Source organism: Nesoenas mayeri, assembly GCF_963082525.1.
Source record: "Nesoenas mayeri genome assembly, chromosome: 2".
Taxonomy (NCBI): domain Eukaryota; kingdom Metazoa; phylum Chordata; class Aves; order Columbiformes; family Columbidae; genus Nesoenas; species Nesoenas mayeri.
In genome coordinates, this window is record NC_137543.1 from 45,349,168 (window position 1) to 45,363,539 (window position 14,372).

Consider the following 14,372-nt stretch of genomic DNA (forward strand, 5'->3'; position numbering starts at 1 on the left):
CTAATGCTCCAACATGTGCCCTTTCAAAATAGTAAGTGGTTTAAATAAAGACTGTCCTTAGAATTCTGAGTTTAGGATTTCTCTGGTTTTATACAATGAATAACAAACGAATAAAGTATGCCATCAGTAGAGATGACTTTCTGGTTTTGTCTCAAGAGAAAAAAAAAATTTAAGCTTTTCAGGAGTAATGAAGAATAGCTGTTTTGTTTTCGAAGTGTGACGTTTAAATTCAAAATACCTTTCTCCATCATTTTTAATACAAAAGCAAGGAGAAAAGGACTAATGCTTAACAGTGGACCATGCAAAATTAGCAATCATAGGAAGGCAGAATTTTCCACTTCCTAAAACTCCTGAAGTTTTTTAGGTAAGTGAGAAGTTAGACACTTACTGGGGATTTGGAATTAGGCAGGAGGGCCCAAAAGAGAGAAACACAACCATGTCTCCTCCTGCAACACACAGAGGTTCTTTTCAGAAATCTGTAAAAGCATGATTTTGAACCCCAAAAGGTGCCCAGTAGGCCACTCCACTCCAACCGAGGCAGCACGGCTGCTAGAGCAAGCAGAAATACAAAGACTGAAGAAGCCACTGCCGCCTCTTTTCTTTTTTTCCTTTGGACTCAAAAAGGGAAAGAACTCAATCGAGTCAGCAAGTCCTCCTCCTCCTCATTATTATGCCTAGAGTTCTTTTTCTGTAACAATATTAAACAGACTTGTGTACACACAGGAGACCGTGAAAGCTGGAGGCTGACAAAATTCTGGTTTTCTATCTGTTGCTCATACCTACAAAATACACGTTTTCACTCATGCCTGCTTGTCTGTCCCTAGCAGGAGAGAATTATTTCACCCTCCACCTAGACAGCTAAGGGTTGTTTCTCACTCCCTCTTCTTAAAAATGTGAAGAATTAAAGTATCTTCTCCCTGCCAGAACACACACTATATACAGTGTTGGTGATGCTTCCTTCACCTGTTCAATACCTGAAGTGCTTGCAGGTTTGCAGAACGTATTTCTGGCTCTCTAAGTGAACAGAGGAGCCCAATCACAATAGCATCGTGACCATGTCTCTTATTAAAATTAGCTTCTGACGATAACAGAAGAAGGCGGCAACCAATATTTTGAGCCAACTTCTACCTTGATGAAAGGCAAAACAAAGTTACAATGTTCCGACAATGCTAATATGAAAGTTATAACATACCTACTGCACTTTCAGCAGATGTTAACAGCGGTCCAAGATGCTTCCTAATCCTGGATTTCTTATCAGTAGATCTCACAGACTATATTAAAAAGAGACAGGGAGACAGATTTAATCACCGAGACATTAAAGACAATTTTAACGCATAGTAATATACTCACAACTGTTTGTTATTCATCCACCACAAATTAGTAGCACAATTTCAAATTAGTTTTTCTCTGTTCTACTAGACTGCTATATAACTGAGGTAGTAAAGCATGAGAACAGTTAATAGAAAAGCCGAATTTTCATTGTTTTGGAAAATACAAACTTACTGTGACCGTGAGAGGAATCGCATCAGATCTTGTGAAGAACAAGAGCCAGTATTTTCAGCATTAAAATGTTAAAAGTGGGAAGGAAGAGCATGCCTGATAAAGCATGTGCCCTACTCAAAGGTTACAAAAAGAAGCACTCAGTGGCCCTGTCTGTCATTTTATTAAATCACATAAGCTATGCAACACTGTCACTGCTCAGTACCAGAAGAAGAAAAAGCAAATCAACTTGGATAAGGATCATTGTCAGCAAAATACACTCCTCACTCAGAGCTGGCTGAACATCTCTGTTCATGACCAACAAGACCAACACAGAGATAAAAATTAAGCATAATTTGATATATCATCCAAAAGAGCATCAGCACCAACTTCCACACCTGCAGAGTCATCAAAAAGCAGGATTTTCTATAGTGAATTCACTATTGCAAACATACTCTTCAGATCTGGCAAAAAATCTTCAGATACAAACTAGAGTCTTTTTGTTCCATATTTTTTAGGAAATGCAGTGCTCCATCCCATATGTCAAATTACTTCTGTAGCCCTCAGTGTATTACTGATTTTTTTCAAGTGATACCTGCTATCTAGAACATATTAACGTACGCTCAGAAAATTAAGACAATGCCCTTACGTAAACTTGTTTTCCATTTTCATCTGCTTTAACAGATATAACAATATGCTGTTAATTGAGAAACAACACAAAACAAGCAACATCTCATAATTCAGTCAAGCATGGAAACTGGTTTAACTGTGAGTTTGCATCTTCTGCACCGTTAAGTAAGCCAGCATTTTACCTCTAGCACTGAAGTGCTCTGAAAACCATCCCCACACCTAAGCCACGCGTTGGAAATCGAAGTAAGAGCCACTGATGTCCTGACATTCGATTTCTTCAGCTGTAGGGGTGTCTCATCTGGGAAGGGTGTACATTCTGCATTCCAAAATCGCTTCCTCTACAAGGAAAAATTAACCGATTAAAAACATTGTGTACACATAATTATTTCCAAGTGAACTTTGCTTAATCCAGAGCGCCACTTCTTCTGAATACTTACAAATATCAGTTCAAATTTTTAATAAGCTGGGGAAAAAAAGTCTTGAACATTTGCAAGCATTTTTTATGCAACATTATATAACAACCCAAATGTCGTGGGTATATTTAATTTTTTATAAGTACACTACTTTCCGTTGATCTAAGTTACATTTGTAATACCTGTTAGCTGCCTAGTGAAGCTGAAAATATTGTCCTGAACAGGAACAGCTGAGGAAAATACATCTTAACTAAATAATTCCTTCAAACTCGCATTTTATCTGATTGAATTCTATGTTATTCAGAGGTCAAACTAGGTAACAACTATTCAGGTCTCCGATAAAAACCAACCAACAAACCCCAGACTCTTTCAGCTTTAAGAACTACATTTGTTCCATTCGTTCTCACAACCATTTCTTAAAAAACGGTACACAAAATGTTGCCTTCCCCTTACCTGGGACACTGGAAGTCATTTGGACTATTAGATAAATCACAGAACAGGATGCAGATTAGCATCCAGTGCTAATTCCAGACAATAGATTTTAATGTCTGAGAGTAGCTGAAGCTGAAAGAATTGCCTGTTACCACATCCAAAGTTATTGTTTTAGGATTCTACCCCAGTTTATACATATAAATTGATCCTGAGCACAATAAACATCTTGGCCCACTCTGCTACTGAAACTTATCTTACAAAATGCCGACCATATTATCTGCCTGAATGTATCTTTCTTCTTTTCATATACTTTCTCAAGCAACTACAGTGCCTCTCTGTATTTAGGGATTACTCCAAAGTTATGTTAATCAGTACATTTTCAGTCAGGCTGGTCAATCAGGACTGTAATATACACTTTGAACTATGAAACATATGCAAATAAAAAAAATCTCTGGTAACTTTTGTCCATTTTGGAACTGATAATGTGTATGTCTTTCCTCTATATATTTTGAGTGCCTGCAAGAATGGAATAAGTACTTTCCAAGACCATACAGTGAGCAGCATCTTGATTCACCCTCCTAGTCAGTCGGTCCTATTGTCGCGTGGCATGAAGAAAGTAAAACAAATGGGCTTTGCAGTTTTCTCTGGCAGCAGCTGGCCTTGCTAAAAACCTCTTCTAAAACCGCAGTGGGTGTTTACACCGCAAAGCAGCTACCACAAGAGGTCATCATCACCAAGGTCAAACGGCTCCCACAGATACATAAATGAGAAGCACAACCTTGAATCTGATGTGGTATTAAATAAGGAATCAAAAGCACTTTAATAAGGACATTATGTCAAGTGAGGAGGCTACAGCGGTTTAAACAAGAAGGGTTAATGTCATTCCACCAAGAGAATTTAAATCCTGCTTTCCTCCCAGTGAAGATGCTGGCCCACAGCATTTCCAGCTTAGACATGAACGTCGGCATTGCGCTGCCCTCTTGGTAAGTACTCCTGGCTCTGCACAGAGGAAAGTGTGGATGAGGAAAATACTAATAACTGAAACATGTCAAGACACACTTTTTGTTTCTGTGTCAAAATGTCACAGCAAGGCCTCACTCTAGTTGGAGACATACACTTCACCTCCGCCAGGCTCCAAGTCAGCAGTACAGACAGCACAGCTCTAGTTTGATTTTTTAATTTTGTTTTTGTTTGGTTGGTTCGTTTTGTGGGGTTTTTTTTCAACCTCAGCCAGTGCAGAAGTCCTGCTTATACAAATGTTTTCATAGCTTCAAGATGATTTTGCAAGATGCACTTTACAGACAAAAATTTACGGTGTAAAATGCAGTTCATCTAAGCTTATGTCTTAAATGGGACACTCCAGTTTTGAAGAATATATATCTGTGCCAACAACAGCACTACCATTTCAGCACGGCTTTACGATACACTGCTTTCGATGGTCAATTAAAAGAGCAAACAGTTGCAAACAAGTGAAAAGGCCACACAAATGCTCATTATTATAAAAAAAAAGTCTTTGTAATATATTTCTATTGTTAGGTAGCCAAATAAACACAGAACTAGATAATGACTCTGTTAAGTTTCTCATCCATGTTCTTCTGAAAATCATTAAATATCCTGACAGACACAGTTTCTCTATTTCTCTATGCTGTGCAATACCAATGGAGCAAGGAAAGAGCACAGCGTAAGAGGCAGGCGATGAGCAGCAAAATGTGGCAGCTGAGGTAGTGCACAACTGTCAGGATCTGGGAAGGGAATGCCATATAAAAACAGACAGGATAAAAGCTACATGCTAATTCCATCTCCCTAGGTAAGAAGGGTTAGGGTACATAGGTAGAAAGGGTATGCTTACAGCTGACAAGGTAAAAAAAATGCTGAAATGAGTAGAACAAATAGCTGGTGTTATGCTTAGATGGTACAGATGGTTATGCTTATATTTAGATTGTTAGAGTGCAACATGAAATGGCACTGGGAATGCCTTTTAAACAGCTGGGAATATTCCTTCAGAGGCACCTAGATAATCATGGCTCTGACGGGCAAAAAGAGAGTTTTAATAGTTAACGACTGTTAACAACAGAAGGGTGTTATTTAATCCTCCACTCCACTATCCTGGGTAAGGGCAGCGCTGCTCAGGTTTTCAGAGCACCACTACCAGGATGTCTCAGTGCAGGTGGCCTCATGATAGACCAGCCCTTCCCCACTTGTGCTTCCCAAGAGCTCAGCACTCGGCAGACCCCGTGCAGACATGGTGATGAGGAACCAAGCCGGCAGAAAACTTCTTTGGGAAGAAGCACTAGTTACCTACAGCTGGCACAGTGGCGGAAGAAAGGATACAAGGACCAGTGGGACCACTCCAGCAGCTGCTTGACACCATGTCAGCTTAATTACAACTTGAAAAACCGTCAGTACTGACAGCTCTGCTTAATTACTTCTTTGTCTCACCACACACATCCTGCTCCCCAGATACAGGATAATCTGACAGCTTCTGCTACCACCACACAGAAATTTATAGCTACTACAGTTACTGAGAAAAACTGAAAAGTTCCTGAAGTCCCAGAACAAGTAAAGAAATATAGCCTCTACATAAGATGTTCTTCAGCTACTGCAAATTTCTGGCAGACACCATTTGGAGGTAAGAGAAAGAGAAGGATTTACGATTGTTGATATTGACGGTTCCATGCCTTTAATGTAGGTACCTTCCCATTATTTCCCACATCCTACACCACCTTAAAAAAAAATAAATAAAAGAACAGCCCCTAAAGACAACTCTCCTCATCCCAGACTCCTTGATAATTTACATCTCTCCATATAAATACCTGACATGAACTCTGGAAATTGGACCTACAGCTTAAATCCACAGTTACTGAGCAGGGAGTTTGTCACAGTAGCATTGCATAGATGCACATGTACTTATGGGTGCATGTATACAGGTACATACATACATACACCAAACACTTTTTTAAAGAAAAATATGCCATGTAAAATGTATATAGTTTCAGCATGCATGACATTTGTGTGCAGATATAAAACACACAAATGTATTTTTATTAAAAATTTGTAATAGGAATGTTGTGTGCAATAGAAAAGTGTTACAGACATACGTATATACCAAGTTACAAGTGCAGTTCGGAAGAAAAAACTCTCAGTGACACAAATGACACCAGGGAGTTCCCTCTGGATGACGACTACAATGCAAAGAACAGAAGAGAAACACAGTGACTGCACTTTCCACACCCAGCTAATGTCACCACGCTCCAAAGGACAAGTGCACTACAGTACCAGGGAGGCTACGTGCAAGTAAGCTGGGAGCAGCCCTGCGGGGCATCTATTCAGTTCTTTGCCTTCAGGGATGATGGATGGTTCCTGTGCCATGGAGGGGACCTTCACCCTGTCCCTGCAAGGCCACCACCGCAGGGGCTGCTGCTCCCTGACACCCTGGCACAGAGGAATACGCCGGCTGGTGTGCAGAAACAGAAAGGTTTAAAGGCTCTTTGCTTCTACTCCAACCCGCTTCAAGGCAACAGAGAAACTAATGTTTTAAGAAACTTGTTTCTCTCAGGAATAAATATTTCTGATGAAGCTAATCTGAAGGCCATGCTGTTCCCAAATAAATGCGGCAACAACAGTGAGTTCTCTTAATCTCAAGTCACAAGGTTAATCATAATCTTTTCCCTCTGGCATAACAATGGGGCACACAACAAATATCTTGGGTCATTTATTAACGTTATGCATGCAGTGTCTAGAAACAAGATATTGGTATTAAAAAAGAAAAATAAAAAATCACTGAATCAGGCTTAAAAGTGCTAGATTGTGTAGACCTGGCATACCTCATGAAAAAATAAAGATTAGAAAACGAAGAGTCAGGCAAAGAATCTTGTGGATTGTGTAGAGCATCTGAAGACAAAACACGACCTCTGAAATTTTGAGCTAAAAAAGGAGAGGCTAGGCTAGCTACCTGATACAGAAATTGCCTGTTGACCTCTGTTCATGAAAGCACTGCATTCTGTCTCTGGAGCAGTTCCTTCTATAGGAGTGAAAAAAATCAAATTACTCCTGCTAGTGGAATTAGATCAAGCCCTCCACGTCAAAGGCATGGCAATTAATCCTTCCCCCATTTCTCCTTCAGTTATTTTCAGGGAGATAAAGGGTAAGTCAGCCTACATGGGTGTGAGAAAAAAGGAGGAACACTGAAAATTCAATAAATCTATGTAAGGATTATGCAACAGACTACTAAAAGTATAGGGCCGGGGGCTAGATTCGATTTTTAAATAGATGGTCCTGTAGGAAACAATCATCTTGCCAATATAATAGGCCCAGGCAGGATCTCTCAGCAAAGCATATTTTATTAACAATAAATACAGTAACGAGTTTGCATTCCGGGATTAGTTCGAAGACACTTTGTTTTACATTAAGGATTCATAGTCTGATGTCTCTCAGTCCTTTCCCGCTGCTGGCGTCAGGTGCCAGATCAGTTGTAAAAACAACATTCCTTCCTTAAACGTTCCTTACAGCCCTATCTAGAACAACTCCACTCAACCAATCTATACTTATGCCAAATATCTGTATCCCAGAAGGACCCTGTATGAAGTTCACTGGGGTCATATGTTCAAAGACCGCACAACCCTTTACACTCCAGATAATCCCATTTCTTTGGGCTGCTCCACAAAACCACGGAATGATCCCCCAGGAAAACGTGACCAGATATATTATCTACCTCATATGCAAGTGACATTTCTTTGACACTTCACATTCTCTAACACAAAAGACAACATAAACTGAAGGACAAAAACAATAACAAAATGTTTCGCTACATTAACTCCTCCTGCTACTGACATGCAAATCCAAAAGTTAGCCATGTCACTACGGCATCACTCGGAACTATTTCAATACCATTATCGCATTCTTCTCTAATGCAGAGCAGAACAGCCAAAGGGCTGAAAATAGCGCTTCTAACTTCCAGAGACTTATTGTGTTTTTTAAAACAAACAAACAAACAAAAATCCCAAACAAACAAACAAACAAAAACAAAACAACAACCACACCACAAACCTTTTGGAAGGAACAATTGCAGAAAACCACACAAAAATATCAAACACAGACCAAGAGCCAATCTTTCACTTTTGTCCTCATATACTTCACGTAAAAGTACTCATAAACTAAAATAAGTAAGTCTTGTGTTTTAAGAGCCCAATTTTAAGACAGCACAAAACTGAATCTGACAGCAGGCATCCCATTTTCAGCAAAACTCAGTGTTCATGCCAGTAAGTCCTGAAAGCATAATTACTGTTTTTAGTGCCTGGATAGAAAGTGAAGTTTTAATTTAATATTAAAACATACATGCATTTTAAACCTTCAAGTGAGGATTTAAATAAAGGTTGCAGAATTAAAACAAGTCTGTGTTTTCTTTCAAGCCAAGATTTTATTTTTTTGGTATGAAAACCGGTACACATATTTTTCAAAGACAATTCACAAGGATACCTATGATCCTAACTGAGAAGGGACCTCATCAAGTTGTAATCATTCATTAAAAAATCTGGACTGTATGACCACAGTCACAATGACCTGGCACACTGCCTTCCATCCCATCAGCGTGCATTTGGAGAGGGGAAAAAAACCCAAAACACTCAAAAAAAACCCCCCCAACAACATCAAAATACTTTTCCTATTGATAGTGATGTGCTGAGATTGGTATTTTTAAAACACAGTTTAAAAATCCTTCTTTGTGTTCACGATTTTTACTACTCTCAATAAAAGGCTATTCTCATTGACTGATATGTATACACACACACATACATGGATATAATCTTACCATTTGAACATTGGGGTTCTTTTTAACCTATACATGCTTATTCAAGCAACAGTATAAATTACTATATGCTTACAAGAAAATAAAACCAAACACACATACACAAAAAAAAACCAACACACACACACAAAACCACACAAAAACCCACACCAAACCCTTATGGAAAAAGAACACTATCAAAATATACTTTATACTCATAACTGGTGCCAATCAGTTAGTTAGACAGAAATCTGCACTCTATCAAAATGGTTAACATAGATGTGTTTTAGAAAAGCTTGCACAAAGTTAAGTTATCCAAAATGTTTCGGATACAATAACAGCATCATATCTTTTTGTTATGTATCGGGTTGGTTTGTTTTGTAAAATGGTTTAATTAACAAGAGTAGTCAGCAAGTGGAGAAGTCTGCTGCCCTTTCACATGATCTGTATAGTTTTCATTGATATAATAATGAGAAACATTATCTTTGTCTGCAAAAGAAACTACTGTTATAATAAGCTCTCATGACATTGCAACAAGAGCTGGCTCAACCTTGGCAGTGGGAGTGTGTAGGTTTTCACTAGTCAAGAACTTCCAGCACTTTTAGAAGAAAATATATAGTGTCAGTCTTACAAAGTAATGTAAAGGAACTATAGCTATTTTAAGCTTGTCGTTGACATTTTCTTCTATAAAAATACTTTAAAATGTAGTTATATTTAAAAACTAGTGTAGCATTTTCACATCATTTTAACTATATGCTAAAAGGAAAACAAAACGTTTTACAGTCCGGACCTATCGTTTGAACTCTATTAGTTTTTACAGAGCGAACATGACACTTGTAGCCTCTCTTCCAGCAGTACCTCAATATTACCATAAGCACTGCAAATCGGACAGCATCCCGATCACTACCCTGCAAGTAGCATCAAACGCACCAAAGCGAGCAGATCAAAATAAAGCGCATGTGGCTTCTCCCTCTACTCCCGTTCATGCCCAAAGCTACTTGAAAAAATAACATGAAGGCTAGCAATTTTGTCAACTCTCTTCTCCTCTCATAGCTTTACTCCCCCTGCACTTTCCCCCGGACTGTCACCTAATAAAAAGGCTGAATTACACCGTCCCCACGGTACGGCTGCGCTTTCACTCTATAACGATGAAGAAAACGTCAATGCCGCGCAATCGAGAACACCCCGAAGGCGGTGAACCACAGAATGTCAGGGATTGGAAGGGACCTCAAAAGATCATCCAGTCCAAACCCCCGTGCCGGAGCGGGAACACCTAAATGAGGGGCCCGTATTCCCGCCGCAGGGCAGGCGGCCGCCAACACACAACTCCCGCTCTGCAACCAGCCGGCGGGAACTCCCCGCCCCCGCGGGCCGAGCCCCGCACTGAGCTCCGCCGGGCCGCCCTCCGGCAGCCGCAAACTACACAGCCTCCCCGGGCAGCCTGTTCCAGTGCCCCGCCACCCGCACCGTGAAGAAGCGCCGCTTTCCCCCCCCACCTCCCGCCGGTACCTTCCTACTGGGCATCGCCCCCTGACAAGGCAGCCACGTCCGCAGTCACATGGCGGGGAAGCCCCGGGGAGGGGGCGTGGCAAAAGGGAACCCCCTCCTCCCCCCAGCCCGCTCCAGCGCGGGAGCCGGAGGCCACACCCCCAGGTCCTTTCCAGCTTTGGCGCCACGAGAGCCGCGGCTTCTGATTGGTGGAGCGCGGCTGACGCCACGGAGAAGGCAGAGGTTGCCGAGTTGCGGGAAGAGGTGGTGTGCGCATGCGCTCTGCGGGGACCGCTGCAATCACGGCTTTGCGCTTCCTCCGTTTTTGGATGGCGAGGGGTCCGAGGCCCCGAGGGGCTGCAGCTCTGATTCCAAGGGGACGGTGTGGAGAATCACACACAGAGTCACAGAATGTTCGGGATTGGAAGGGACCTGGAAAGATCATCTAGTCCAATCCCTCTGCTGGAGCAGGAACGCCTAGATGAGGTTACCCATTGCCCTTTGTCCTGTCATTGGTTGTCACCGAGAAGAGCCTGGCTCCATCCTCTGACACTCACCCTTTCCTTATTTATAAACATTAATGAGGTCAAAAGAACGGTGCTGTTGGGCACCACAAGGAAATAAACGGAGCACAGGAGCCTGACCACCGGCCTGCACACCTAACCAAGTAGCATCTAAACGTAAGGCAAGACACTATGAAAAATGCATTTACTGTTAAGCCATTGGGTGCAAACTGGAACACAGGAGGTTGCACTTAAATATGAGAAGAAACTTCTTCTCAGTGAGGGTAACAGACACTGGAACAGGCTGCCCAGGGAGGTTGTGGAGTCTCCTTCTCTGGAGACATTCAAAACCCGTCTGGACACCTTCCTGTGTAACCTCATCTAGGTGTTCCTGCTCCAGCGGGGGGATTGGACTAGATCATCTTTCGGGGTCCCTTCCAATCCCTGACATTCTGTGATTCTGTGATTAAGATTTAACTTCTGAAACAACAAATAAGGTGACAAATTTCCTGGTAAAATGGGTAATGTCAGTGCCAAGATGGAGGCACTTGGAATTGAAACTGCTTTGAATTGACCATCTTTTCTAGAAACTGATAACTGCAGCTAACTGAAGGGGAAAAAAAAAAGAGCTGATGATCTTGGAAAACAATTTTCTGATGAAGGTGGAAACATTGGCAGAAAAGGGACAGATAGGTTATTTTTCATTGCTGTTTGTATGTTTTGAGAACATTGCTTCGGCTGTCAGTGCTGCTATTAAGAATAATAAACAATCCTGGTAATACTAATCATAGTAATAATTGTATCTCATAGCTTAATTAAAATTTGTAAAGCACTTACATTTTGACAGAAGGTACTGTATGATTGCATTTTTTATTATTAAACCCTAATTACATATATGTATGTCTATACTTTACAGTTTGTATTTTTTCCAAGGTACCCTGTGGCCAATACCCATCTCACATTCCCTTTATAAAACTGCCACTAATTAAAGTAAATTTTGCAAAGAGAAGAGAGCCAGGAACATCACCATCCAAACCCCATACTGCCTTTGATTGTTATGTTCAAAACAGAGTTAAAAGCACCGTGTTCTCTTCCTTCCAAAAACGTGTGGTATTTCTTCTGAAATTACCAGACTGACAAATTAATTCTATTATATATAATCAAACTGGTTTTCTTTGATATTTGAAGAAGGATGTTGTTGCACCATTCAGTTAAATAGGTTATGTTTGAGCTAAATCACAGATAAATACATGGACCACAGAAGTCTGATCTGCTTAATGAGTCTATATCATTATTTTCTGGTCATAAACTTCTTCCAAGGATTCCAAGATGCTCGCCCCTGGGAGGAACTTCTGTAGAATCCCAAGAAGGTGACCCAATCAGTAGGTTCCTTTATTTGTTTTCGTGTTGTCCATAAAGAAGTACTGAAACGACATGGAAACGGGTCTGAAAACAACCCTGTATATCAGGAATTAAAATAGACCTGAGATTGTTTTTTAAAATAATGTTTCTGTAGAGAAAGAATAGCAGATGCTGAGATTCTTGACAAAATCTGAGGTTGCATAATACCAGTAAGTTATTCCTCAAGTCTGTTAGACCGGTCAGCCTCACCTCTGTCCCTGGGAAAGTAATGGAACAACTTATCCTTGGTGCTATCTCAAGGCATATCAAGGATAAGAAGGTTATTAGGGGCAGTCAGCATGGCTTTACCAAGGGTAAGTCATGCTTGACCAACCTCATAGCCTTTTATGAGAATGTTACAAGGTGGATGGATGATGGCAGAGCCGTGGATGTGGTCTACCTTGACTTCAGTAAAGCCTTTGACACAGTCTCCCACAGCATCCTAGTTGCTAAGTTGCAGAGGTGTGGTCTAGACAATAGAGTAGTGAGGTGGGTTACAAACTGGCTTAAGGAGAGAAGCCAGAGAGTGGTAGTCAATGGTGCGAAGTCTAGTTGGAGACCAGTATCTAGTGGAGTGCCTCAGGGGTCAGTACTGGGGCCAGTATTATTCAATATATTCATTAACGACTTAGACGAGGGAATAGAGTGTACTATCAGCAAGTTTGCTGATGACACTAAGCTGGGAGGAGTGGCTGACACGCCAGAAGGCTGTGCTGCCATCCAGCGAGACCTAGACAGGCTGGAGAGTTGGGCGGGGAATAACCTAATGAAATTTAACAAGGAAAAGTGTAGAGTCCTGCATCTGGGCAGGAACAACCCCAGGTTCCTGTATCGGTTGGGAAATTACATATTAGAGAGCAGTGTAGGGGAAAGGGACCTGAGGATCCTGGTGGACAACAGGATGACCATGAGCCAGCACTGTGCCCTTGTGGCCAGGAAGGCCAATGGCATCCTGGGATGTATTAGAAGGGGGGTGGTTAGTAGATCAAGAGAGGTCCTCCTTCCCCTCTACTCTGCCCTGGTGAGACCCCATCTGGAATATTGTGTCCAGTTCTGGGCCCCTCAGTTCAAGAAGGACAAGGAACTGCTGGAGAGGGTCCAGCGTAGGGCAACCAAGATGATTAAGGGAGTGGAGCACCTCCCTTATGAGGAAAGGCTGAGGGAGCTGGGTCTCTTTAGTTTGGAGAAGAGGAGACTGAGGGGTGACCTTATTAATGTTTATAAATATATAAAGGGTGAGTGCCATGAGGATGGAGCCAGGCTCTTCTCGTTGGCAAACAATGATAGGACAAGGGGCAATGGGATCAAGCTGGAACACAAGAGGTTCCACTTAAATTTGAGAAAAAACTTCTTCTCAGTAAGGGTGACAGAACACTGGAACAGGCTGCCCAGGGGGGTTGTGGAGTCTCCTTCTCTGGAGACATTCAAGACCCACCTGGACATGTTCCTGTGCAACCTCACTTAGGCGTTCCTGCTCCAGCAGGGGGATTGGACTAGATGATCTTTTGAGGTCCCTTCCAATCCAGAACATACTGTGATACTGTGATACTGTTAAAAATTTCTGTGCATTATACTTTTGGAAAACTATATAATTTTTGAAGAACTGTTTTTTCATCTACATATACAAACACGTCTGTGTTCTCACAGGCCTAAATAATAGTTTGAATCTGCTCTTTTATCAGATTGGCTGTGTCTGTGCTCAAGATCAAATTTGCTGCTGCTCAGGGAATGTTTTTACTTCTTGTATTTTTATTGCATGAAAATGCTATGAAAAATATGAAATCTCTGTTAACAATAAAACTGTTTTTCTTTATTGCCATCCAGAAAAAAGAGTATTTATCTTTTGGTGGTGCTGTTGATTGCACTGGTATTTCTAAATCCATGTGTAGAAATAACTTCTCTCTCAAAGAAAAACAATGTATTTTATACAAATAAATCAAAAGATAAAAAAGGCTTAAATTACTGAAGTTTGGAGAACGTGGTTTTTATCGATTGAATGTGCTTGTCCTTCATTCTCACATGAGTTTTTGGATTAATTTCCTCTTAATGGAGCATTAAGTTACAACTCTAAAAGCTTTCCAATGTATAAAGCCTGGTAAGGACAATGTCAAATTCAAACATAAAGGTTGTGGGTTTGAGTCATTTCCGTAGTAAAGTTTTAAAAGTCACAAACATCCAAGCCACTTAATTGGGTGAGATAGAGGAGAAAAAAACTTGTTATGTATTTCAGGGTCTGTTTTTCAA

At 41.1% G+C, this 14,372-nt stretch overlaps 1 protein-coding gene across 1 annotated transcript in view; it reads right to left on the reverse strand.

The window, feature by feature from the left end:
• Positions 1 to 10,260, reverse strand: part of SPIDR (scaffold protein involved in DNA repair) — a gene marked incomplete at both ends in the record, with an annotated part of 211,942 nt that extends 201,682 nt beyond the window's left edge. The window contains 3 exons of the mRNA XM_080364135.1: positions 1,193 to 1,271; positions 2,292 to 2,447; positions 10,246 to 10,260. Coding sequence (XP_080220261.1) covers positions 1,193 to 1,271; positions 2,292 to 2,447; positions 10,246 to 10,260 — 250 coding nt within the window. The remainder of the gene's footprint in view (positions 1 to 1,192; positions 1,272 to 2,291; positions 2,448 to 10,245) is intronic.
• Positions 10,261 to 14,372: the final 4,112 nt, after the last annotated feature.